This window comes from Nelusetta ayraudi, unplaced genomic scaffold (genome assembly GCF_046127955.1).
Source record: "Nelusetta ayraudi isolate G7.1 ecotype Tasmania unplaced genomic scaffold, CSIRO-AGI_Nayr_v1 ptg000022l, whole genome shotgun sequence".
Taxonomy (NCBI): domain Eukaryota; kingdom Metazoa; phylum Chordata; class Actinopteri; order Tetraodontiformes; family Monacanthidae; genus Nelusetta; species Nelusetta ayraudi.
In genome coordinates, this window is record NW_027466072.1 from 1,916,093 (window position 1) to 1,942,655 (window position 26,563).

Consider the following 26,563-nt stretch of genomic DNA (forward strand, 5'->3'; position numbering starts at 1 on the left):
AAGTAAATGATTTTACCTGGGAATCCCGGCACACCATCTTGTCCTGGTCCTCCAGGTGGTCCTGGGGCTCCGACTGGACCAGAGGAACCTGGGAAACCAGGCGTTCCTCTGTCTCCTGGCAGACCTGGAATGTCCAGTCCTGGAGGACCGGGGTCTCCCTTCTCACCATTTGAGCCAGGGAATCCTGTCATGAGGATTGTTTAATTATAATTACATACTGAGGATTACATAAGCAGCTGGAGTCCTTCAGTGAAGACTTTTCCCAACCTGGTTCAGCCACTGACGAGCTCACAACCAAACCAGACGTATATAAAATCCAACAAATCAATGTGTCGAGTAGCAAACACACGGATTCATCAAGCAAAACAAACCTGCACTCGGCAACTAAGAAGAACCTCAAGTGTGCGGTACAATCAAAAATGTATCATTAACACACATTATCATTAGGCCAGCACCAGCATTGGGTCACAATACCTTTGTCGCCTTGGCGTCAGCGGATGGTGGGAAGAGAGGGGGTGCATTTCAAAGCGCACATGGCGGAGCGTTGGATTAAGCCCAAGATGATGTAAGGAAAACAGAGTATAATGCATTATATGCATTAAGCCATCTGCGTTAAGCTGGTTTGAATCGCTCTTATAGCATGACATCAGCAATACTAGACCTGTCCAGCAGTGACCGATGCATGCTCAGAGCATTCAAGTGCTTTTGTTCATTAGTGTGTGGTTTTGAGGGGATGGGCAGCGTGAGGTTAAAATGTGTCGGCTGCCAGGGAAAGCGAGGCAAGCGGCTGGTAAATGGAAGAGTGGTTCCGCTTGTGAGGACAGAGTGACGAGTAAAGTACGTTCAGCTTGCAGATGCTTGCAGATGCATTGCGATGCAGATAAAGAGGTGAGGACAAGTTCCATAGATCAAGGTCGAAGGTCAAATCCAGGACACAGTCAAGGACACCACCACCTCCCAACACTCAGCTAGGTGCTCATCTTCCTTTTGGTTCAGACGGGGAAACTGTGCGATGTCAAGCGTAGAAACCCTGAACCTCAAGGACATTCACACACCTGTGCACATCAAGTGGGAGCTCATGCACAACTATGGATCATATCCAATTGACCTTCCTGCCATTTTAAAGGTTCAAAACACAACAACATGCACTCATGTGGCGCTGAGCTGAACACATTCATTTCACTCATTCTGACAAAATGTTATACATTTGATAAAACAACCTTTGGATGAACACAACACTGATGCTAAAATGACTGTTTTGAAGTTGTATCTTTTACACACAGAGAAAACCAATGGGCCTGATTTGTCTCACCTGGTGGTCCCATTGGGCCAGGTGGGCCAGGAAGACCAGGATTCCCCAGTGAGCCGGTGATGGGGGATCCGGGAGGGCCACGAGCTCCAGGTATTCCAGGGACACCAGGATCACCTGGTCAGAGACGTAGAAGACCGTAGCAGTCAGCACAGGTGTCTTTGCAAATCAACCAGCAAATCGTGAAGTACCATGGCATAAGTATCAAAATGTTCTTTCACTGGTCCTGTGTTGCCATAATGACAAGCAGCAGCGGCTCTGGATGTCTTAATACTGGCTGACATCAGAAAGACAGCATTTTTAAGTCCTGATACAGAACTGTATAATACCTTTAAAACCTGGGGCGGCATCGATTCCAGGTCGTCCAGGTAAACCTGGGCTGCCAGGAAATCCGGAGTCTCCCTTTGGTCCGATCAGGCCTTTGGATCCAGGCACACCTGGTAAACCTGGAGGCCCAGGCAAGCCAAATCCAGGCTCACCCTATGAAACAAACACACACGATCAGCGCATTGAAAAACTTTTTTCATCTATCTGAAAGTAATGAAGACATTTAATGTTACTATGATAGACAACCAGTCTGACCACCATCCATTCATTTAAGAAGATTAATGACACAATTTCAGGGTACGACCAAGTTTAGGTTTTTCTATCTATTTATCATCTATCTGGACCCACTTTAGTTCCAGGTATCCCTGGCTGGCCGGGACGTCCATCCACTCCTGGTCTGCCTGATCCACCAGGAGCTCCTGGCTGACCGGGGATACCTGAGAATCCTGTGCACAGAGACGAAGGGCAGGTAAGCGGTGATGGAGGCAAAAAACAACTTCAAAGAATGGCTTGAGGTTGTAGAAAAAAACAGGGACGTTGGTACCTTTAGCTCCGGGGGGTCCTGGTAGTCCAATACCTGGGAGTCCAGGGTCACCTTTGGCTCCTGGTAAACCTGGAAATCCAGGCTGCCCAGACTGGCCTGGATTACCTGGTGACAGGAAATGCAACATAAAAACAAATGAGACAAAAGTGAATCTTCTCTCTTTGGTTGTGGGTTGGCAGGATTTTGATTGTCTGATAGTATTTGTGTACCATTAGAGCCTGGAAGTCCGGGTTCGCCATCCTGTCCTCTCGGTCCCTGTAAGCCTTTCTCTGCCACGGCCAGACCTGGTTCACCTTTACCGCCTGATGAAATGAAACAAAACAAATGGATTTTTAAAAACGACTGAAGGCCAAATGACTTCATAAGTATGTAAGTATGTAAGTATGTATGTATTTTTTCAATTTTTCCTGGACTCAAAGGCAAGCAATGCACGAATGGTTTGGAAAACCTCGCTTATCCCTGCCTCTGCACAAGTTGACTGTCTTTTGAACATCTGCTTTGGTTGTTTGTTGTACATAGATTGATTTCAAGTGTTTTTGTAACTACTATATAGTTCATTTTTTCGTACTATTTCTTAGTGCTGCAACAGTGTAGTTTGCCAATTTGGGATCAATAAAGTACATCTATCTATCTATCTATCTATCTATCTATCTATCTCTACAACTGAAACTATGTCCTTACCAGGTGAGCCTGGTGCGCCAGGCCTTCCAGAGACACCCTGGACACCTTTCTCTCCAGTAGAGCCCTGGGGTCCGAAGCCAGGTCCTCCTGAAGGACCTCTGTCTCCTGGAATACCAGGCAGACCTGGCTCACCGGGGAACCCTCGTTCGCCTTTCACTTGAAGAGAGCCCTGTCAAGCACATTGAGGTTGTCAGACTGAGGGAATATAGATCTGAATCAGATCTAACAGATGAGTGAACAACACCTACAGAGGCTCCTTTGGGTCCAGGAAGTCCAGGTTGTCCATCACGCCCAGGTCGACCATCCAGACCCGGCAGACCTGGTGACCCGGGAAAACCTGTGTCACCTTTATCTCCTCTTACTCCAGACACTGTGATGGCATCTCCTGGGTCTCCCTTCTCTCCAGGGAATCCAGGGGGACCTTGAAGTCCCGGGCCACCCTGGGGAGTAAAGACGGACGGAGGAGAGTTTGGTGTCTAAAGTTCATTTGCTTCTGGTTCTTGCTTTCAAGCAGACCTGGGTCCAAGGATGTGAAAGTTACTCAACATTAGCATTAGCACACAAAGGTAAGGCTTACAGTTGCATAGATGTTTTTGTATTTCTTTCATTCTCAAAAATTCAAAAAACTTGAAATTATAATGCCCACTTAGAAGAGCACTTATGTATTGAAAAGGCACAAATATTACACAAGTTAAAAATATTCTATAGTGATTAGGATACCTTACATAAAATTATATCAATATCTATATCTGTTACATACTACAAGTACTCACAGGAGGTCCGCTGCTGCCGGATGCTCCTGAAAAACCTCTCTCTCCTTTGACTCCTGGACCGCCAGGAGATCCTGAAAATGAAGAAAGTTATTATGATCAAGAGGTGTAATTTGGATTTATACCGGTAAGTTTTTAAATATAGCACATTGCACTGGTTGCACTTTGTTTTAAGACCAGGCCGTGAAACATTTCAGGCAGAACTCGCTCGCTTGATGCCCTTGATCATCAACAACTTCAGGGAGCTAATCGCCAAAGCCTCTGAGGCTATGGAGAACATCTGTTCTGCTGAAAGCAAACGCGCCCTCACTAGATGTGAACGTCTAAGATGCTTCGCCATGACACAGCACTAGCTTGGCAATCCTTCACATGAGTTGAGAATTCATTTTTCTCAGCTACATAACAACACAACTTTCCTTGCAAGATGTGTGGAAGATGTGTGGAATAACCTCCAGTCAGAACCTGTGGTGGGACTGTCTTGTGGCCATACCTGGAAATCCGGGCTGTCCTGGTGGTCCACGGGGCCCTGGGACGCCACTGGTTCCACCAAAGCAATTGACACAGGTGTCGCCTTTATCACCTGAAAAAGCAGCTCATTGAAATCACTGTTGTCTGTGCACCTGTGCTTCCACAACTGACAGTGTAACTAACGTCTCATTTCTTGCTCACTTTATCTCACATTCAGCTGCCACTGTTAGATACCAGCAAGAGTCATTTCCGCTACCTTTCTGCCCAGTTTCTCCCGGGTATCCTCGATCTCCCTGCACACCAGGGCGCCCAGTTTCTCCAGCCACGCAGTTCTGTCCTCCTGAGGAATAGCCTGGAGCTCCGGGCTGTCCTGGTGGGCCCTGGAGACCAGAAGTCCCTGGACGTCCTGGAGGACCTGGCAGAGAAATCCCCGGTGAACCCAGTTCTCCCTTTTGACCTCGCTCTCCTGGATAGCCCGGTGATCCAGGCTGACCACCGCCGCCAGTAGCTGGGAGTCCAGGTGTTCCTGGGGGTCCTGATAGACCTGGAAAAGACAGGATAACAGCTTTTAACCTCAGAATCCATCAAGAAAATGACTGTTTCAATTTTTAAAGTTATTTGTACAGATAGTAAATAGACAGCAAAACTTCAAGCTATATGATAACATAGAGAAGCTTTATGATTTTATATATATATTTTTTTTTAGATTATTAGGCCGCTTGCATAGTGTTCTCCTTCACAGCTATTTTCCCTAGCTTACAGCTTTTGCAGAATCCTCTGCTGAACACAGACTGGGCACACCTACCTGTAGGTCCTCTGTCTCCTTTGAGTCCAGGTGATCCGGGGTATCCGGGCTCCCCTTTAGGTCCAACTCGGCTGCCTGTCTGAGTGCCAATCACCTGTTGCAAAACATGAAATGAGCAAAACACTTCACTGATTGTCACAGAAGCGCATTGCTGCTACACTCGCAAAAAAAAAAACAGGGCTCAGTATCACTTTATAACATGAAAACTAACACTATTATTATTTTGAATGTATTATTTAATTATACGTACCACTCCTGGTGGGCCTGGGAATCCACGATCACCTTTTACTCCCTAAAATAAAGTTACAGTTAAGTTAATACAAAAACTCATGTGACCTCATGCCTTCTTAATGCTATATGCTTAAAAAAAACAAAAAAAAACATACTCTCTCTCCATCTCTGCCGGGAGCCCCTGGAAGGCCTGGATCTCCTTTGGAACCCTGTCAGGAAACAAAGAGTACAAGTGCATGTTAAACATTTTTATAAGTAGAGAAAAACACATACCAGTGAAGAACTGAGAGACTGAGAGACTCACAGGAAATCCCGAATTACCGGGATCGCCATCTTTGCCTGGTTTTCCCTGTACAAGCGAGAAAACAAAGATTAAGTGGGAGAGGCATTCACAGTCAATAAACACCTGCGTAAGTCTGTCTAAAGTGACCATGGATGGAATAGAAGTTTGTAAAATCATAAAAACTCTGCATTTCTGTGTCATCAGAGGAGCTTTCGGAGCTTTCGGAGCAAAAGGTGTTTAAATAAATATTTAATGAGCTGACTGATGCTCGTGAGTAAGTCATTCATTTGAATGGTACTCACCCGTTTGCCTGCTTCTCCTGGCTCTCCCTTCTCTCCTTTATGACCACCGGAGGGACCCTACGTTGAGATATTGGTGACAGAGGTGAGATGCTGACCTGGCATGTGTAAATGACATGGCAGTAGGGTACAGTGCAGATGATGCTGCTGAGTAGAGAAGCACTTACTGGGGCCCCTGGAAAACCAGAATCGCCTCGGGGACCCGGAGGCCCTGGGTCGCCCTGCCAAGAGAAGGAAAAGAAAGCGATTAAAAATAAAACTTAGAATGTGTCTGCCAGAATAAACACTTCCAGATAAAAGCCCCTTGTGATGTCACAATGGGTAACGACACATCACTGTGACATCTCTCTCTCATCTCTGAGTGAGAAAACCAACAGGATGGTTTGTTTTACCCTCGTATCCGATTCCTTCGAAACACGAAAGACACAGCTCAGCATCACTTTGTTTGTTTGTTTTCAAAAAAAAAAATTCAATTTTTTTTTTAAAAAGAATTTTGTCTTTCATATTTGAAATAAATCACTCAATCAATCAATATGAGTATGGATCTTATTATTCAGATCCAATATGTGCCTGATGTGATGGACTTTCTGTGGCAATGTCTGACATCCAGTGGCCAACAGGAGCATTGCAGAACACACCGCTTAGTAGAATTCAATTTTATTAACAGCAGAGAAAATGGTTTGGGGTGAATTACGTGCTTGTGTTTCTTTTAAAGAGACATTTTGCATATAGCCAAATGTTTAAATGAAGAAGAAGAGGTTTCACTGGTGCGAGGCCATCAGTTATTACCTTGTCTCCTCTCTGGATCTCCGTCTCCGGTTGTCTGCTCTGTTCCCCAACTTGTCCTGGAGGACCGGGAGGTCCTGGCAGACCTGTGTCACCCTGTGTTCATGTACAGACATGGGTTTGAAACAATCACGCAGTGGTGACAACAGCAGTGGAACATGATATCCTCCTCTTGGCAGGAGAGAATGACTGGTAGCAGGAAGGACACATACCTTGTCTCCTTTGGGTCCTTGGAAGTTTAAGCCCATGTTCCCCTGAGGACAAATAACGCAACATTGTGGAATTAAGCAATTGCAACAATTAAGTGCTAATGGCAATTATCTGATAGTGACAAATAAACATCAGCGTGTTTTCTTTCTTTCAATAACAGGTAAGATTTCCTGATCTGCGTCAACTCACCTTTGGTCCAGGAGAGCCAGGTGGACCTGGAGGACCCTGGAAGAAGATACGAGAAAAACATTGCGTTGGTCAACTGAACATTTTAGGAATCAAGAAATGTTCAAGTTGAGTTAGAAATAAAAAAAAAAACAATAAAATCATGGCAGTCATCTTGACCTCATAGCCTCTGGGTCCAGCAGGTCCCAGTGGACCCTGCAAACCGGTTGGTCCAGGTGTGCCCTGTGGCAGGAATACACACGGAACATGTTAAGTACTCACGCAGGATCAAACATGGACATGCTCCAAAAGTCACCACATTTGGCACAAAGTGTCAAAAGTGGTGAAACATTTGGGTAAAATAACATTCTTTCATAAATCTGCTCCATATCGCCCCCTAGGAGCACTAAAATACTAAAATACACAGTAAGAGCACAATTTACATATATACATAAAAAAAATATCTAAAGCTTAAAAACTAGGAGTATGTATAAGTTGTCAGTTTCAAAGTCCAGTGTATGATTGACACAACATTCAGTAACAAACATTATGCATTTCAGTTTGGAGATCTGCACTGTGTTGATGTTTTATACTCCTAAAAGACAGGGGTTTTTTTTATTTTATTTTTTTTAAATGATTTTTCACTTTTTTAGTGACCAGAAATCATTGAAGTCACAGTTGTAGTGCCTTTGATGTTTTTCTTTAAACATTTTTGCAGGCCAGCGCAGAATTGCGACATTAAAGCCAAATCTACACAGACAGCCAGATAGTGATGCCTTTCTATGGGCAGGATCTTGGGAGTTAATGGGGGCTTCTTTAAAGGCACTTTTATTTCATTAATTTAATCAATTTAAATCTCAATTGTTCAGTTTATTAGTTTGTAATAGAGGTCAACAGATTCTTTTTAAGCACATTGTACACACATTGCATTGTATCTAAAAAGCATTGATGCGAGAAGAAAACAAAAAACAAGCCAAACATTTTAAAACCCACAGGAAGTCCTGGTAACCCAGGCAGTCCCAATGCTCCTTTCTCTCCAAAGCGGTTGGTGGAAATCACATCCCCTGGGTCTCCCTGAAAACAAGCAAACACAGAGAGAAGGTTAGAAATTATACATGAGATTATCAATCCACCGTTAACGCTTTGAGGTAAAAGGTAAAAAAAAAAAAAAAAAGTTGGGTGTAGGGGGCAGTGGGTGTAAAGAAGTCCAGGCAATGTGCTAACCAGAACAACAGCATCATCTTGTGGACATATTCCAATTGGACACTAGTCAGTTTGTTGCCAAACCACTTCAATATCACACAACTGTTGCAGCAGAAGAAAAACAATGTATTTGTCGTGCACTTTAAACAATAAAAGCTGAAACGCTGACATTATGAGGCTCTTAACGATGACCTCTGGTGAATCATAGCTGCTAAAACTGCTTCACACATTCAAGATCATAAAGATAAACTCGAAGCAAGAGAGCAATGTGTGTTGATTTCATTATACTGGTGATTACTGTCATTTTAACTGAATAAAATGTTGCCGACATCAGAATCCTCTTGAACATGTTCCTAAAAATCTGCCTTGTGTCAGCTTTGACTCATAAACAGAAAGACTGTCTGGTCGAGAGTTGGTGGGAAAATACTTTTAAATCTGTCTCCACTGACAAGAACAATAAAGGTAAATGGATGAATATTTATTGCTCCACTCGATACTTCTGGTGATGCACTCACCTTCTGTCCTGGCAGACCAGGTGGACCCTACAGAGGAAACCAAGAGGAGAATATCAGGGGAAAGGTTGCAGCAGGTGATTAAGTCTGGTGCTGAACACTGGTGCTGAACACTGGTGCTGAACACTAATCACAGCTTCTTTCACTGAACTCACCATCAGTCCTTGCTGCCCAGGGATTCCTGATGTTCCTGGAAAACCTCTGTCTCCCTATGAAGAGGAGACAGAAACACATTCATTCATTTGGGATAAGGACTGATGGAGGCAGCAGAGACGAGTTTGATTGTCTCGAGATTTTAGCTCAGCATTTCCTTTAGAATCATTTGGGAAATGTTCAAAATTCAAGTTTGATTTACGTCTCATACATTTTAAAAAAAACTTTAAAACAGTTTTGTTTTACTTTATGGTAATGGAAGTTTGCATGTATGACAAAGTACAATTGTAAGCTTCCATTGAAATATTTCTTAAAAAAAACAAAAAAAACAAACTGAGGTTTGTCAGTTTGTTGCCCCTCCTGCAGACCTTTGTTCCGTTGCACCCTGGCACTCCTCTGGGTCCTGGAGGTCCATCCTGGCCAGGCAGACCCTGGGAGAAACAAGTAAGTGGGAAATGGTGTCAGCTGTTAGATTCTGCTTTCATAAACTGCACTTGGAGAAAATTGCAATGATTTCAAAAAGATTGTTACTGGAAGTCCTGGTGTTCCGGGAAATCCTGGCAATCCAGAAGGACCCTGCGAGGAAGACAATAATAATGATGAGTGAGAAGACCTCAAACTGATGATACAGATGAGACTGACTATGAGAGCTCATTAGAGTTGGAAATGTGGACATCTGCTGGCCAGACGTAGTATTGCAACCTGAAATTCTGACTAAAAATGTGTCAGGATTGAACAGGATTGAAATGAAAAGACATCTAGAGCTGCGTTTTGTGGTGTGCAGTGCTTATTGAGGTTGTTTGTCAAAAGAAAAACAGCAAAACAAAAGGTAATAACAATAATATACTACGACGGTAATATAATATAATGATAATAAAGGTAATGAACTCACTCTTATTCCTTTGGGGCCAGACAGTCCCTGAGGTCCATCGCTACCCTGAGAGGTGAACAGCACGTTAGAGGAGATCAGGCTGACACACAGTGGACTCCTATGTATGCTTCTGAACGTAAACTCTTCCGTGCTACACATTTGCAATAAAGGTAATGGTTTGGCACACAAGTCAACATATTCTCTGACAGGACAATTCTCAGTATGACAATAGGATTATTCCTCAGCCACAACATGTGGCCTTGAGACTGGCGATTGAATAATCTGACATCAACGTTCAATCTCTCCAAACGACCCAGGTGAATAGATGAACGGATCCCAAACACACCTTCTCTCCTCTGGATCCGATGGGCCCCTCAGGTCCGGGGAACCCTGGAACTCCAGGCTGTCCGGTGAGACCTGGGAAACCCCTGTCACCCTGCACACAGTGAGACAGAGACAGTCTGAATGATGATATGGAGAACAATTCCATTATAACAAACTAAATACATTATTCATTCATTCTCACAGAGTATTTGCAATGTTTTTAAATTTAATTTGATTCATTATCAAGACGCTTGACTAAGCATTCAAAGTGTAATTATAAACAGACACCCTTTTTTTAGAAGAGAAATGTAAAATTAAAATGTGGTTTATTTGTTTTAAAAAATGACACTTAATGTTTTGTACCGGCCTCTACAGTATATGATGCTTTCCATTCAAAATACATTTTTGCACACATCACAGACTGATGCAAATCACACATAAAATGTTGTTAAATTTAGAACTCTCTTTCTCTCTATTGACAACGTCACTATTGTGTGTGTGTGTGTGTGTGTGTGTGTGTGAGAGAGAGTGCACTATCATCATGAAGCATTTATTGCAGCTGGGACTCCTGTGCGACTAAGGATACAGGCTGTTTGCATGTGTTTGTGGAGGCTTGCTCGTTCTCTACCTTTGTTCCTTTGACTCCAGAGCAGTCACATTTAGATCCTACACACCCATGGCAAGCCTGTTGGACAGAAAAACAGTCTTTGAAAAAAAAGTAAATCTAATGATAGATTTCACGTGATCGCATTCAAACCTAGCAGAGGAACACATACAGCATAGAATAGAAATACTTTAACATGACAGCTATAAGAAAATACAATGTTCCCCCCCCCCCAAAAAAAAATACTGTTTTGTGTGTGAATTAAACACCAAAATATTTTTAAAAATACACGAAAAAAGTTGATAACGACCAATAGCAATAAACTCTCTGCACAACACATCTGATCCATTCCTGGTACTGAAGCTGCAAAACGCATCATCCCGTCTCAATAAAAATCGATTCGTTCATTCACTCAAAACTGTAACTTTCACTGTGTTCGCCACCAGAGGGCGGTAAACAAACAGACTGTAAAACCTCTGCCTGCAGCAAGTGTGCTCAGGGTTTCCCTGCAGGACTCTTGGGCATTTACAAATAAGAGAGAGCAGCAAACACCAGGCTAATCTGGTGACGCACAACAACATGGGAAAAGCACAGAAAAAAACCAACAACATTCTGTCCCGCTTGTTTTGCAGATAGCACAGGTGTGGTGAGTGAGAACCTCGCGGCGGAGTTTGCTCTGGGGGAAAAGGGAGGTGTGGGAGTGGGAGTGCCAGTCTTTTGATTAACTTTTCCCATGCGTGTTGACACAGCAGATGCCAGACCAGCATTGGCAGCTGCTTGCATGCCAGGCAGCCAGGTTTTGAAAAGCACAGGGGAGGCAGAGGAGGGGACAGTCCTCGACATTCCTCGGTCTGGGGGAGATTCTTTGTGGCCACGGCTCTATCAGCGGTTATTGGTCACGATCCCGGAACCGCTTTGTGTGCCCAGAGGTTCGGGGTAGTAGACTGAATTAAATTCAATAGATGTCGTAGCGAACTGGCTCCCTTTACAGATAAAGATACGGGGCCTTGTGGGAGAGAGAAGCACGGGAAGAGGCTTCGACAAGTTGAATGTTTGTCTCGTCCTGAAGAGATAAGCGAAGATGATACAGTTGCAACAGTTTCATCCTGGCTGGAGAACATTTTCACACAGATAAAAAAAAAATAATAATAATTTAAAAAAAAAGCAGCACCAGAGGCCGTTTGTTTGCATTGTTAAGCTCCACGAGCTAGCTGTGGCTAACCATGAGGCGTTGACGCGCGGCTGATGTCGCGCAGTGACAAATCTGAACGGTCCACTTGAACCGTCTAAAGCAGGAGTCATTAAACTTTTAGAGCTACTTCATTGGTACTGAGTCATATGAAGTGCAACCAGTTTGCTACACTCTCCTGAAACAACACGTCTTCGGTTCGCCTTTAGTTTTTTTCAGTTTGATTTATCCCACATTGGGGATATTTGCGTAGTTACAGTCGCACATGCAGTGCAAAGAGAAGATGATCTATGGTATTATTGATGATACTGATCTATCTGAAGACAGTCATCATGTTACTGAGTTCTCAATAATTATCATTTATCAACAATGTCTCAACAAGGTTGGAAAAAATTGAATTTCAGACACATCTCAATGAGTTGTGATCCTTTTGAGTAGGCCTGCAGGGGGCGACTCATGTGGTCCTTGGTGGTGGTGGTGGTGGTGGTGGTGGGGGGGGGCTGGTACCATGTTGGTGACCCCTGACGTAAAGTGACAGCCAATCACCTCCTGAGTTTTGCCAACTCACCAACAAGAACTTCAAGGGCGTTTCCATGACAGTTTTTCGCAAAATAAAAGCGATATTTTTTGCAATGTTTGCTTGTAATATTTTTCTCTTGAGAGGTTTTTCCAAATGTAGGCGTTCCTTTAACCAGTTTTTAATTGCGATGTTTAGGTTTTGCGCAATTCTGGGGGTCATGGAGAAACAGCTAGCGAAGAGTCGAACCGTCAGCTTTGAAGCGCCGACAGCGGACAGGTCAGGGTGTGACCTCTCCGCTCCGCCTCAAACGTCGACGAGGCGCGGCGGCGCTTCAAAGACGCCACTTCCTCCACCTCAGACAAATCTGCGGCGGTGTCTCGACGTTCGGAGGTAAACGGCGCAGTTTCGCACGTGAACCAGATCGCAGCCGCAGGTGTAAGACGCTGGGACGTCAGCGCGGAGAGGTTTTAACTTTGCACTCGGTGCCCTTCTGTCCAAATATGTGGCTATTAAGTTACGTCACGTGCCGGTAGGCGAGCTAAACACATTTCAGTTCCCTGCAGGCTGAGAACTGTGGTCCACATAGGATCATAGCTAGATGGTTATATTGGGGATAATAAACATTTGAATTGAATGACTGGGAAATCAGACACAGAGGGGAAAAAAAATCATGAAGGTTTGGCATTGAGAATGAAAGTGTAATTTAGAAAGAATTCAAAGCCTGCATATTCAGATGATGTTTACTTGCATGTTTTTATGCCAAAATTCATTATTATTGACAAGAAATAAACATTCCTGTACGTGTGTGTACACACTGGGTGTGTGTGCACTGTGTGTGTGTGTGTGTGTGTGTGTGTGTGTGTGCAGGATGAGTCCATACGCCTAAAACCAGGTGTTAACCACAGGCTGACACACTGTCAAAATCCTCCCAGCCCACAGATCAGCGCTCCGATAAACAACCACAAGCAGTAGCGCTGATGGCATCGGGTGCCTCCAGACTCAGCAACCAGACAGGAGGGCTTTTGTTGTTATGATTTTATCTTTAATTCTTAGCCGATCTGTGGGTCTGACCTCAGCAAAACATCACAACATCTCCATCGCAAACTGTTATCTGGGCCTGGCCAAACTCAAGCATACATAGCTGAGTGTGTGTGTGTGTGTGTGTGTGTGTGTGTGTGTGTGTGTGTGTGTGTGTGTGTGTGTGTGTGTGTGTGCGCGCGTGTGTGTCCAGCGGTGTTTTCACAAGCCCCGAATCTCCAGATTAGCCTCTGGTCTGCTTCAGCTGAATGCCGTCGGCTCTCCCACGCCCAGCTTTTCTCCTCCGTCCCCATCCTGAACGTCTGTTCCATCTGTTTTCCCGTCGTCTCCACATTCACCCACATGCGCTCAGCCACAAAAGCACGGGTTGGGGGGGGCGGGGGAGGGGTTTGTGTTATAACAAGGCTTCAAAGTGTGCCAAGATGCCGCCTTCAGTCCCTCGGCATCAAGACTCGGCCCTCGAGGGCTCATCGATACAAGCGAGACACTCGCGGGCAGAGAGAGAAATGATAAAATAACTCGCAGTCAATTTGAATCAATCTTCTTGTTAATCGTGTTTTGATTCTCCGGTTACACTGGTTGAATTGCCATACGTGCGGTTCCACCCTCGATCCGCTTTGTCAACACTGCTTATTAAAGGCATGATTGATCGGATTTCCAGCAGTTTGGTGCATGTTTAGAATGATTTCAATCTTCGGCAACAGACCATTTCATTATATCAGCTCCAGGCAGAGGCGTTGCACTGATGTACAACCCACTGCACCTTAGGACAAGAAAGATTGCTAATTGCTAATTGCTAATTACGAAATCTTCTTTTTTGAGTATGGCGGTTGAGGAATGTGCAAACACAGTGCTAAGAGAGCCTCGCCTCCTCTCTTCCCCCTCAGCACCGTCAGGTCATGTAATCCACTTAGGAAGGTCAGTGAGCTACAGATATTTGCGCCGCTCCCTGTGGAAAAGTCGCCGCCTTCGCTCCTCACCTCCGTCCCATATTTTCCATCCTACACGCTGAAAGCCAGAACTCAGGAGAGATTATAGGGCCGCGCGTTAAAAGTCCACTAGAGGTCACTGTTGAGGCAGAAAACTAAGATGAGCCACGAAAGTACAGGTGACGCTGTTATTAAGCCAAATAGCCCGCAAAAAAAACAAAACCGACCAACATTATCGAGCAATTTCTAACCATGGAATTCTAATTAGCAAGCATTAGCTGCAGCACTAGCCGAGGTCACTGGCTGGCAGGCACAACAGTTTGTTGCACATATTCAAAGTCTACTGGGTCAAAAAAAAAGAATTTAACATTTCTAAAAGACTTCTTAGAGGAGTTTATTGCAGCAAAGAAGGCCCACTGTCAAGTGTGTGTAACTTGTGGTCCTTCTAAAGGTTCTATGTCATCCAGATTATTATTATTATTAGGTTGTTATTATTACCAGCTTCTTGGTTGGTGTCTGTTCATTATATAGCATAATGGGCGTAGCTAGGTATATCATATTGCATTCCTCGCAGTATATGATCATAAATCTTTCATATTGTCCTTGTGATGGAGAGAGGAGCCAGGTGAGGGTGGGTGGGCTGAGGAGGAGGTGGGGGGACGGAGGGGGGGGCGAGCGGAAGGCACGCAACCAGGGATTAGACTGGCGGGACAGGAATTCCCCAGTTCATCAAAGACTGAGGAAGAGACACCTAGACACACTGGCCTGCTCTCTGGAGAACACACACACACACACACACACACACACACACACACACACACACACACACACACACACACACACACACACACACACACACACACACACACACACACACACTCTCTTCCTTTTTCTGACCTGATCTGAACACAGTTTCAAAGGGACTCAACACATTGAGGCCACACAGCAACTGCGCACGTGCAAAGGTTTGACAATATTGACTCGTGCATGATAGGGAAGCTAACTCTTGACTCACTCACGTACGATGTGACAATGGCAATAGTTCACAATTTCCATTTGTAACACATACACACATGAAGCTCTACAGTGGCTTATAATCTGCCGGATTAGGAATCCAGTATTATTTTAGCTTTTCTTTTCCTGCTCTCCAAGATCATTTTACAGCCTAAAGAAGCAGGTTGCAGTAACACACGAGGCAGCGGAGGTTAGAGGGGGATTCATCATTTAGGAACTGGTCCTCAACAAAATGAAAAGGACATCTTAGCTACATTAGGATAGGACATTAAAAGCTCTTGATTTGGGAGACACAGAGTCATTCTATAAAGACAGCAAGAGTCAACGAAGAGATTCTAATCAGGTGATTTGGCATTCTTGCTTTGAAATGTTGAACATTTTTTAACTTTGTTTAAGCCGACACAGCCGACAAAGGTAAAAGGTCTTTGCAACACCCTTCTTTGTGGTGCTAGGGCCACTTGAGGGTTCAAAGTGGACAATCCCTTTCATCACCGCTGGACTTTAACCTCGTCAAGATGTCGACACCCCAAGGATGACCACCAAACCAAATGTTTTCACTCTGGGCGAAAAAGAAAATCCCGCTCTGACTGTTTTGACTGCGCATCTCTGTGCAAGCGGAAGACGTCCTGACTAGAGGGCGCCCTTGCATACGGTGCAGGAATTCCATTGCCCAAATTGTCTGTCCCCCACCTACTGCTGTTTTTCTCTTTACATTTGTAATAAACATTGACCCTGTGATTGGCTCCCTGCACGAGGCAGCTGACTATATTTTCATTTCTGCACCTCCGTGGCGGAGACATCAGTCAGATTCAATGATCGAGTCGGAGCAGCAACTGTGAAAACACTCTGCGTGTTTCCGTTGACTTGCCGAGCGTGTGTGACAGAGTGCCTGAGCTTCTCGCATATCACATTAATCCCCTCTGCCGTTGAACATCTGCAAAAACACACCTCACTCTGATGTGCAGGTTTGTCTCTCATCCCACTTGGACTCGAACAGAACCATATGCATTAAATAACATAAATGTGGCCTTTTGTGGTGCAGATGAACGTAGTTGGACCATCCTGTCAATATTGCAGCTTCATCCAAACTTGGAAGCTAATCCTGAGACGTTGTTTCCTTTCCACACACTTCAAAGGCGTGTTTTCCATTCTGAAAAAAAAAATTGCTTTATCCAAACAGGTCCAGACATTGCGAGATAAACACAATGTCTGGACCTGGGGGGGAGGGGGGGGGGATCGCTGATGAGCCATTTTCGTGTCTCAGAAGTGTGATTTCTTCACCAGGTTTTGACAATAAAATGAACCTGGCAATAATCCTGTGGAACCCTCTTTGATCCCGCGGGCTCAGTTCATGTGCAAGGTGTGTCTGAAGTGTCTTGACAAGTCCGACGACATGTCGCTGCAAAGCCTATAATTAATACCTATTACAGTTTATGAGCTGTTGTCAAGAATAAAAGCATTGGCATTGTACTGCGATACCATACTATCCATTACAAAGATGCTGTGTTGCGTGTAAAACTCTAATGTGGAACATTTGAAGTCATTCATCCGCATGAAATTGGCTCTAAATGTATACTTTAGTGATATGCAGTCGCTGAAAGTGAGTCTGACTTGTGTTCTTCGCCTGCTAATGACACGTATTTATACTCACATCATGAGCGTGACTGGCTATACTGTGCCAGCAGTGCAGTAGCCCATATCTAGAGCAGCCTGGAATGTGGATATGCTCTGAGCTTCCTGCTGAGATGTGAGATACCACTGGGACATCGAAAACAGGGATGAACATGCACATTATTAGATGCCACTGAATCTTAAACAACCTGTTTACATCCCAAACACATGCTTTACAGAGCTCAGTTTGCAGTTGTGCGTCTATTTCGTCATGCCATCTTGTTCCTTCCTATCAGAGAGAGGCCATAGAAGACGAGGCTCAGCTCTGGGTTTATGATGGGTGAACCCCTCCATAACTCAAAAGCATTTTTATAGAGACAAACCTGTCCGTGTTCATTTCAGGCTCTCATTATTTTCAGCAATAATTGTAGCTTTTCAAACACACAAAGCTACGCAATGAAACACAATTGTGCACGGCTGATCCATCAAACTGTCTCTGCGTGGATCTCTCCTTCTCTCTGACTACAGGGCTTGAATTCCTTCCCTCTGGGAGGTATGACGACCCACCCCAACTGAGCAAAGCCCGGCCCGGCCCTGCCCTGCCCAGCTCAGCCCGACCCGGCGCTGCCTAACGCAGGTTTAAACACGCCCGTCTGACTTTCTGCAATATTCCACATACATCACCACTTGGCACTCTGCATTGTAGCTGCAGGCAACAAGAAATTAGATAGTGGGAACGGCAGGCAGCCAGTGAATGCCTGGATATGTGTAGCCTGGGGGGTAGACAAAGAGAAGGCAGGTATGGAGGTGAGGAGTTAGTCCAGGGACAGAAAGACACGCAAAGGACCAGAATAGTAGAGGTATTGTTTTAAAGAAAAATGTTATTTTGTTAGGCTGCAAAGTTGGAGTTGCATAAAGGTTGAAGGGAAGAAGCTATCAACAGATCTGGGTGGTCTGAACTTTGGATATTTCCTCTGGAGTTTCACAGTTTCAAGGGTCTTTCTCAAGCACAATGACGCTTCTTGACTTGAGGTGCGGCAGAAAATCAAATCACCTGTGTTTAGACTTCCATTAAAAAGACATTTCGTTTTTCCAGAGTCGGAGTGTGATCAGGTGGCCACACAAGTTCAAGCTGCTTCCTGTTAGGCTTGGAAAAAAAAAAAAAAAAAACAGCAATCTCAACTGGAGCAAATCAGACTTTGACACTGTGTTTGTATACAAAGCATGGAGCAGGGAGCAAACCCCTTTATGGTTCCATAAACATGCACCCAGGAGCAGCAGCTTCACCTGATAACTACCAGTGACCTGTGACCCTACGCCTGCAGTGCTTGCATGTGATGCGAGTGCAAATTGAGATGAGGAGAGTGAGGGAGAGAGGGAGAGAGAGAGTGAGGGAGAGAGAGAGACTATGTGGGAAAAGCTTTGATTAGACTTGAAGTTTATACTAAACAAAACAGCCTCTGCACTCGCATCTTCAGGCTCGTCCAGAAGACGCTGGCGTCTGTCATGTTTACGCATCCTTGTCCAAACCATTGTTTGCATCTTCATATCGATACCGATCAATGCGTTTCATATTTTCAGCAATTAAACGTTAAACCATAATGTGGTGCTGATTTCTTTTTTTTTTTCCAGCTGAGGTCTCCAGCCCAAAGCACGAGAAGCAGACAAACACGCAGCCTGGCCAAGACAAACACCAGCGTGCCAGTCTAGCTGCAGTTCTCAGTCTCCACCAGATGAGAGCAGTAATGAAGAGAAGAAAAGTGAAGGACCTCTGCCACACAGACAAGCTAAGACACAGAAATAAGGTGGTTTTCACTATAAACTGGGTGTTCCAAAGTCCAATACACGTCATAAGAGGTAGATACTGTATGTTTTGTCCAAGGTGAGGAGATGGTGAATGGTCTTGCTAGAATACCCCCAGGGCATGGCCAAAATATATTAAAATATCTAAGATATCTTTACCTTTCGGTAAAGAGAGGTTGACAAGAACGAGTCCAGTTGCCCTCACTTCACCCTTCTACCTGAAGATGACCTGGATGACTGAGAACCTTCACACACAGGCCAAAATGTTCTGCCAGTCTTGGATCGTTTTATGGAAGGGTTTTTATTTCAGTGCGATCCTCAGGACGGAACACCACCTCCCACCTCCTGCCTGGAAAGTGATCTGATCTGATGTTGTGAGGAGGAGGAGGCAGGTCTCTGCACATCCCTGCCGGGCTCCCAACTCTCATTGCTCCCACAGCCTTAATGACTCTCGACACAAACCAGTAACTCTCTGTTAAAAAGCTGAATGCCTGTTTTCTCCCGCACCCTTGTCCGTCTCTAGAAACACCTCTATCTATTTTATTCCATTCATCCTCCTCTTCTCTTTGTTTTCCTGTGACACACGTCCAGGACGTTCCCACTTCTCGGAGCAGTGGGGGACTGCTTGTTTAAAAGAGAGGAGGAATGCCATGAATTCGGCCTCAGCACGCACAAATACACAGCCGTTAGCCGACGCACGCACGCACGTACACGCACGCACATCCGATGCACGCGGACATAATCTAAAACGAGGAAGAAATGAGAAAGTGCAAGACGAAGCAGAAAAAGACACGGTGCTGGTTGTAATATACAATAAAGTCCTTGTGTCAGTGTGACTTTCTATTTGTCACTCAGCAATGTGAAAAATGACCCAAAAGAAGCGTACACCTTGCTCTATGAGGCACAACATTATCCTCTGATTGCATGCTAAAGGCTTAACCGCATACCAGGCAACACACTGACCCGGGATTAACTAGTTCCACTCCATCTGAGGAGCACACATTCATCAGCTGAGTGTAATATACAAACAACACTGGCGACCGTCTTCCTGTATGTACAGTGCAAACTAGATCAGGCCTCTGAACTGATGCTTGAGGACAACAGCTTAGTAAAATTACTATGCATGTATTAAACACTGTTGACCATTATTTTTAACCTCAAAGCTCAATGAGCTGATTTTAACACATTCAACACTGTTTGGGATCAAGAGATGATTTTTACTTTAACCTCATTATGCTCAAATGTGGCCCGAATCCACAAGGAACAGCATCCAGATGGGAAACGGGCTGGTTAGCAGCAGAGTGGTCGAGACCATAAACAAAGCATATGCTGATAATGCAACGTTTGATTCACAGGCGCAAATCACTAACAAGGAAAACACATTCTACACAGCACATTGCTATCTATTCCTCAGCCTGCAGTCTCATCATCCATGTCTCTCAATAAAAAAGTAGTGCGGTGACTGCGTCACACTCCCAGTTATAAGAAACCCACCGAGTCCAGCTTTCATTCAAAGCATTTTCCATGTGTGATCTTTAGGAAAGCCCTGCTTCCTCCTCATCGCCAGCGATGAAGGAAACAGGTGCTGCGAGTGGCTTGGACAGCATTCAAATAAGAGGGGAGAGATAAAGGGGGAAATGGGAGAGGCATGCGTTGCAGTCGACCACCAGAGGTTGACTCAGCCAGAGCAGCAGCAGCAGCAGCAGCAGCAGCAGCAGCAGCAACAGCAGCATGAGGCGCTGCAGTCAAAACACTTTCTTCTTTCTGCCTGTGTGAAGCAGCTTCGATGACTTCACTTTTTTTGTCAACAGTCTACATGGTACGCTTAGTGGGCAGAGGTGTGTGTGCGTGTGTGCGCGTGAGAGAGAGAGAGACGGTTCTTCAACCCGCACGTCTGTTATCATTCCTCGCCATCAGCCTATCCAGGGCAAACACAGGATTGTAGTGGCTCACGAGGGGATGAACAGATTCGGTTGATGAAAACATTCAGGCCAGAGGATGAAGGGGAGCTTGGAGAAGCGTTAGTTTGTCATCGGCGCTCAAGTGGAGCTTAGCGGCCAAGCAGCGACACCTGCCAATCAACCTGTTGGTGAACCTGTTGAGCGAGAGTGGAATTATTTTCTGGGCCCCAACGCAACCAAGAAAGATGGGGTAATAAATGATAATAATTGGTTCGTTCCACTGAGGTGAGAAAAGACTTAGCTGCACTGAATGGAACCCAGCCCGCCATGCTTGATTAAATGCAACAGAATCCATGCATCCATATTCTATACCAGCTTCTATCCCAGCTGTGGACAAGTCACCAGTTCATCACAGGGCCTCATTGAAAGACATACAATCATGATCACTTACAGACAATTTAGAGTTCCCAATTTGCCTGGGCATCTTTTCTTTCTGCTCTTATCACTATCCCTACCTGCAATCAGGGCACTATGTTGGAAAACCGCTTTGTGACAACCAATGGATTGTGCATTGGAATAGTTTAATTGGATGGCACCACTACCAATCACATGATGCAGCCAGCTGGCCCCTATAGCTGGTAGCTGCCTGCCAGAGGGTCCAGAGCAGGAAACTGTGTCGACCCACGAGTCATTCAAAATTCATGAAAATAATCTTGAAACGATCCTTTACAGGCAGATAATCAATCCAATCGTGTTCCTTAACACTTCTGTAGTTCTATCAGGTTTGGTTTAGACATCTGTGAATCAGTGCTGCTCTGATCTCAGACAGATAAAGATTTTCCTTGACAAGACTTCTCCTCAGCAGGGCTTAGCGGCTTTTGTCTTGTTCTTTCTTGTTCTTTTCTGGGAACATTTCATTTTTGAGTTGTCTCTAAGCGACCGTCTGTGTTTTCTTGCCGCTGTCTACAATTCTGAGAAAATAAGTTTGTAGTGGGAGGGCAAAAGAAAAGTAAAAACGAGGCAAGAAAACTTTGATGACTCTGAAGAGAACAAAGTAGAAGTTCAGGAAAAGTTGCCCACTGCTCTTCCACTGAGCTACAGATGAGTTAATGTCCAGATTGAGGACAAAGAAGAAGGAGATACAAACTTGGACATAGTCACTGTTTATTTATCTGTGTTATTTATTCAGAAATATTCAGCAACCAGTTTGATTTAATAATCATTTAAGAAAATCTTTGGATTCGGAAAAAGCACCAGATTTAATTGTATTGCAAAACTGCTAATTTGTTGGGACTTGCACATGTTGAATAGAGAACACAAACAGAGTGGTAACCACGCAACCAGCCTCAGAAGCTACAACAAACCTGGCTCGGGGTGCTATGCTCTTTGTGACATCACAAAGAGTAGTATAGACTAAAGGGTGGAATTGTATCTTTTCATAAGGCCAGAGACGCTAATTATTGCTAGAAAACATTGCTACGGTGCTTTTTTTGATTAAAAAATTTTAAGTTTCAGGTGGAAACCTTTGAATCCTTTTGACACGTACGACCCCTTGAGAGTTGTTGCACCGTTTTTGAGCTACAAATAAACATGATCCCCAGTGGTTTCAGTTGGACAGTAGTCACAAAGAGAACTATGACAGAGCAGACTGACAGCAACTGCACCCATGGATGGAGAGAAACCTAGGAAGACACGGCTGACCTTTAAAGCTCTAAACCAAACAGGGGCATGAAGTAAATAAAGAAGTCTTCTACAAACACGCCGTGTTTACCCTCCTCTTAGCACCCCGTCGGGAAAAGGGGAGGAAGGAGGAGGTGATAATGGGTTTTGAATGCGAGTAGCGGAAAAGCGATATGTTGGGCAAACAGATTAAATCAAATTATGAGGCGAGTGGAAGAGTGAACCGGGGGTGGGGGGATGGGAGGAGAGAATAGAGGACAGGAGGAAAGATACAGATTATATGCAGGTGATGATGACTTTGACTGTTGCCGCTGTTTCCTGTGTATAAACATAAATGTGCTTAAAAACGAGTTGTACTCAAATTAGTAAATTGTCCAAAGAAAGCTTTTATTTCTGATGCTGCTGCGCTCACAGCCGCCTCCTTTCCTGCCGCCACCATCCTGCCGCAACAAAATGCCCTTCATCAATCAGTGCAACCACACCGGCTCCTTCTGTGCAGTAGTTCTTCCTGGTGTTACAGGGAGAAGGGAAGGCAAAGAAGGAATATCAGGCCGAGTGCTGGACAGATGGAAGCAATTAGCTCGGCAAACGTTTGCTGCTGGCTCTCCCACACATCAGTCCACCTGTTACTGCAGGGTAGAATTCCGTCCTTGAATCAGAATCAGAATCAGAATCAGCTTTATTGGCCAGGTTTGTATATGCCAAACAAGGAATTTGACTACAGTTTTTTCTCTATTCTTGGAGGGAAAATATGCCTTTTAATATGATGCACGCCCTTTTGTGCCTTTTCAGACTCCATGCCCGCACCGTCGTCTGTTTAAGGAAGCTGTGTCTACGAGCAGGTGAGATAAAGCTGGAATTTGCCTTTGAGACCAGATAAACCTGGAGGGGGAGGTTCTGTACGGCACTGTACACAGGTGAAGGAGTTCCCTGTCCTTAAAGAACAGAGCGTCCCAGAATCTAAGCCCAGGTTTCTGGAGAAAAAAGGATGGAATATGTACCGTGTGACTACTTTCTAATAGTAAATTAAGTTTAAAGTTTGAGGCAATAGTAAATTTAGATTTACATAATATAGATGACTTTGTAATGTTAAGAATTACCAAATAAAAAAATTTTAAAAAAAACCTGAAAGAAATCTAGATGGGTACTTTTGTGAGTTTAACCCATATATCATTCTTCACCAAGCACTATCTAATAAAAAAAAAATGAAAAATTGAGCTCTGTCAAACTTGTGTTCATTTGTCTGTTCAGTGACAGAGCGTGAGAACATGACAGAAGTGCAACAATGACCCTCAAAGAGGCGACAAAAGCCAAAGAACTGAGAAGGGGGCCGAGGATTTGGCTGAAAAAGGACCTTCCCTCAATCACATCACAGATATATCTACACAGTGTGAGGATGTTATGGCTAACTGGGCCTCTCCACACACACACACACACACACACACAGGAATGGGAGATGTGATACACTCGAGAGGTAAGGGCCACACTGACTGGTAGATGATGCAGAGACGCAGAGAAGAGAGTTCATCAAATGAAGTATGTTTGGCTGAACTTGCTCAACTGGCTCAATGAAGATTTACAACTCAGAGGGGATGAACACTGAAAACACATAAACACACACACAAGCAGAAATGCAAACACATTCCAACGCAAAGACGCTCGAGATACTGAGAGTAATTTAAAATAGATCCCAACTGAAAGGACGACATGTCTGCATGTCTCTTTCTGCCAGTCAACAACACTGACATCACTTATATGGCAACAAACAACCTGGTGGTTCAACTGAAAATTAAAGGTAACTGTCCAAACTTTTGATATCTTTATGTTTCTGCTATATTTTCATAATATGTTTGATGAAAGGTGCTTTAATGCAGCAGTAGCAACAAAGCAAGCCGGTTTCAAAAGGAGGTGTTTGCATTTAGAAGTTATATGTCCAGAAACCACTAGGGGGACTCAGTCAGACCACTGGAGCAGCGAGTGTGTGCGTGTCTGTGTGTGTGTGTGTGTGCACCTACATGGCAACTTAATGTCCTCTAAAACCCCTCAGCACAGATTTTGGCCACTTTGCTTGAGTCAGCAGGTCATGGTGCTCTTCTAGCAGATCAGAGCGAGGCTTTACCATGAGGAGAAGAGAGTACGTCCTCATCCTTCCTAAGAGGGTGGGGCCGGCCACATTCCTGGTCAAAAGAAGTGGACCCATGCTCGTTTACCTCTGGTGTCTCCAGGACAACAAGAAGAAGAGGAACCACCCTAGAGAGCTCGCTAACATTCAGGACCGGCACATCAGCTTGATTTCAGTCCTCAACTGGCCTTTCAGTCTAACCTCTCGCGACCCCTCCTCATCCTCTGAACTGACTGACACTTTCAATCACATTTTACATCAACAGTCTGTTTTTTTTTAAGAGACATTTACCGTGAGCAAAACGAACTCAGCTGAAGATAAAGTGTCCAATGATGAAGGCGAGCCGGAGGACCGCAACAAAAACCAATGAGTTTACGCTGTAGAAATGCACTTAAATGTAAAAAGTTGCACATTAGGCTGTCATCAACGTACAGAGATTTCGACAGTATTAACTTTGGTGAGCACAGCCAATACTCTTTGACTTGCAGGTGCTTTAAATAAAGGCTGTAAAACAAACTTTGTGCGCCCTTACAGTGAGCAACAAGAGTCAGATTTTGGAAAGAAAAAGAAAAAAAAACATTCCTGAACGTGTTCCTGATTGGACACGCCTTGGTGTGGGCGGGGCATTCCTCGGCATGCATTAAAACAGTCATGAATTATTAAAGAGTGTGAATATTCATCAACCGCCTCGGCCTATTTCAATATGAGAACTGCGGCTGAAGGCTGCTGACTGACTGATGACTTCGACCACCGCTGCATACACACAGACAGACAAACACAGCGCAGTTTGGCGGGTGCAGCTGCGCAATGTCGCCATGGATGCGCTGGAAGTTTAAAAAAAAAAAAAAAAAAAAAAGGATGAGGATGAGGATGAGGAGCTGCAGCTGGAGGACATTGAAACAAAATGCAGAGAGTGTTGACGAATGCGTAAACACATGCACACGAATACAAACACGCGGCCACCTGGCTGTGTGTGAGTTTCCCTGATAGTCACTGCAGTGGCGAGTCGCACCGGCGGCAGCGGCAGCAGCAGCAGCAGCAGCAGCAGTGGCTTCAACCCGTTTAATGTGAGTGCGGTTCAATGGGCTCCACGAGCTGTCAAACACACCGTGCAAGGCTCGCAGCGGAGGTGATGCACCCCCCACCCCACCCCACCCAGCTCAATCACGCCTCGGTCAGATCGCTCGGGCAGCAGGCGGTTTGTGTATCGACGCTGCCACATGCGAGAATGTCGCGCTTAACTTGAACATTTGAATGGACGGAGAAGAAGCGGTCGCCACCACCGCATCTGCTGCTGCTGCTGCTGCTGCGAGGCAGCGCGAAACTCATGGTCCTCGGTGGCTTGTTAAAGTTTAACGAGTATTTATGTTTGTAAGAAGTGCACGGGGGGGGGGGGGGGGGGGGGCTTGAGGGAAAGCGCGCACTAGCAGCGGTGAAACGTGATGTGCCGCTCTCGCGAAACCCCGTCGCGATCCTCGGCGGAGCTCCTCGGCGATACTTGTTACTTTAAAAAAAAATAATAATAATTAAAAAAAAAAAAGGCGCCCGGTGTGCATTTTGCTGGCTTGGTTACAGTGCAACAATACGACAGGAACGGTAATGGGGTGATTATTATTAGAGCGGTGGAATAAGCACTTGTTTCAACGCTACCGTCTCTATTTATAAACCGAAGCTGAGCTCGTTGGGGCAGCCGGCGCGAGTCCCGTGTCTTCTTCTTCTTCTTCTTCTTCTTCCTCTTCTTTTTTTTCTCCTTTTTTTTTTTTTTTTTAGTTTTGTCTAGTTTTTAACGCGGGGACAAACAATCTTCAAGAGGGGTGGAAAAAAGCGGGGCTTTTTTTTTTTTTTTCCTTTGAAGAGAGAAAAAAGGTGTTTGCCGCACTTACCGCAGAGTCTGAGCGCTGCACCGCGACGCACAGGGCGAAGATCAGCAGCGGCAGGGCGAGCTGTCGCAGGCTCTTCACGTCTTTATTCATCTTTGGTGGTGGAGGGGGATATAAAAAAAAAACAACAACAAACTGAAGGGTCCGCCTGCGTTAACACTCACAAACTTGGAGCCCTCACTAATCGCATGTCATAACCCCCCACGCTGCTCCGCCACAGCGCCCTGGGAACTGAGACGGGAACCAGACGCTTGTTCTCGGCGTGCTGCGCTCGTAGAGGCTCCCACTGGTCCTGGCTGTGGCACCGTGCGCCTCTGTCGTCCCCCTCTCC

At 45.0% G+C, this 26,563-nt stretch overlaps 1 protein-coding gene across 2 annotated transcripts in view; it reads right to left on the reverse strand.

Moving 5' to 3' along the window:
* The window catches only part of col4a5 (collagen, type IV, alpha 5 (Alport syndrome)), a 37,894-nt gene extending 11,331 nt beyond the window's left edge, over positions 1–26,563 (reverse strand). The window contains exons 1-30 of one of the 2 annotated variants that reach the window (XM_076028056.1): positions 26,236–26,563; positions 10,570–10,626; positions 9,964–10,053; positions 9,639–9,683; positions 9,278–9,322; positions 9,115–9,177; positions 8,749–8,802; positions 8,597–8,623; positions 7,872–7,952; positions 7,059–7,121; positions 6,903–6,938; positions 6,716–6,757; positions 6,507–6,599; positions 5,885–5,938; positions 5,721–5,777; positions 5,440–5,484; positions 5,291–5,344; positions 5,155–5,196; positions 4,905–4,998; positions 4,356–4,643; positions 4,122–4,211; positions 3,635–3,705; positions 3,110–3,301; positions 2,862–3,030; positions 2,390–2,482; positions 2,181–2,285; positions 1,985–2,082; positions 1,639–1,789; positions 1,313–1,426; positions 17–184 (exon numbers count right to left, since the gene is read on the reverse strand). In XM_076028056.1, the coding sequence (XP_075884171.1) occupies positions 17–184; positions 1,313–1,426; positions 1,639–1,789; positions 1,985–2,082; positions 2,181–2,285; positions 2,390–2,482; positions 2,862–3,030; positions 3,110–3,301; positions 3,635–3,705; positions 4,122–4,211; positions 4,356–4,643; positions 4,905–4,998; positions 5,155–5,196; positions 5,291–5,344; positions 5,440–5,484; positions 5,721–5,777; positions 5,885–5,938; positions 6,507–6,599; positions 6,716–6,757; positions 6,903–6,938; positions 7,059–7,121; positions 7,872–7,952; positions 8,597–8,623; positions 8,749–8,802; positions 9,115–9,177; positions 9,278–9,322; positions 9,639–9,683; positions 9,964–10,053; positions 10,570–10,626; positions 26,236–26,325 (2,671 nt within the window). In that variant the 5' untranslated portion in view covers positions 26,326–26,563. Of the gene's footprint in view, positions 1–16; positions 185–1,312; positions 1,427–1,638; positions 1,790–1,984; positions 2,083–2,180; positions 2,286–2,389; positions 2,483–2,861; positions 3,031–3,109; positions 3,302–3,634; positions 3,706–4,121; positions 4,212–4,355; positions 4,644–4,904; positions 4,999–5,154; positions 5,197–5,290; positions 5,345–5,439; positions 5,485–5,720; positions 5,778–5,884; positions 5,939–6,506; positions 6,600–6,715; positions 6,758–6,902; positions 6,939–7,058; positions 7,122–7,292; positions 7,437–7,871; positions 7,953–8,596; positions 8,624–8,748; positions 8,803–9,114; positions 9,178–9,277; positions 9,323–9,638; positions 9,684–9,963; positions 10,054–10,569; positions 10,627–26,235 lie in introns of those variants that run through there. The other variant, XM_076028057.1, reaches the window with a different exon arrangement.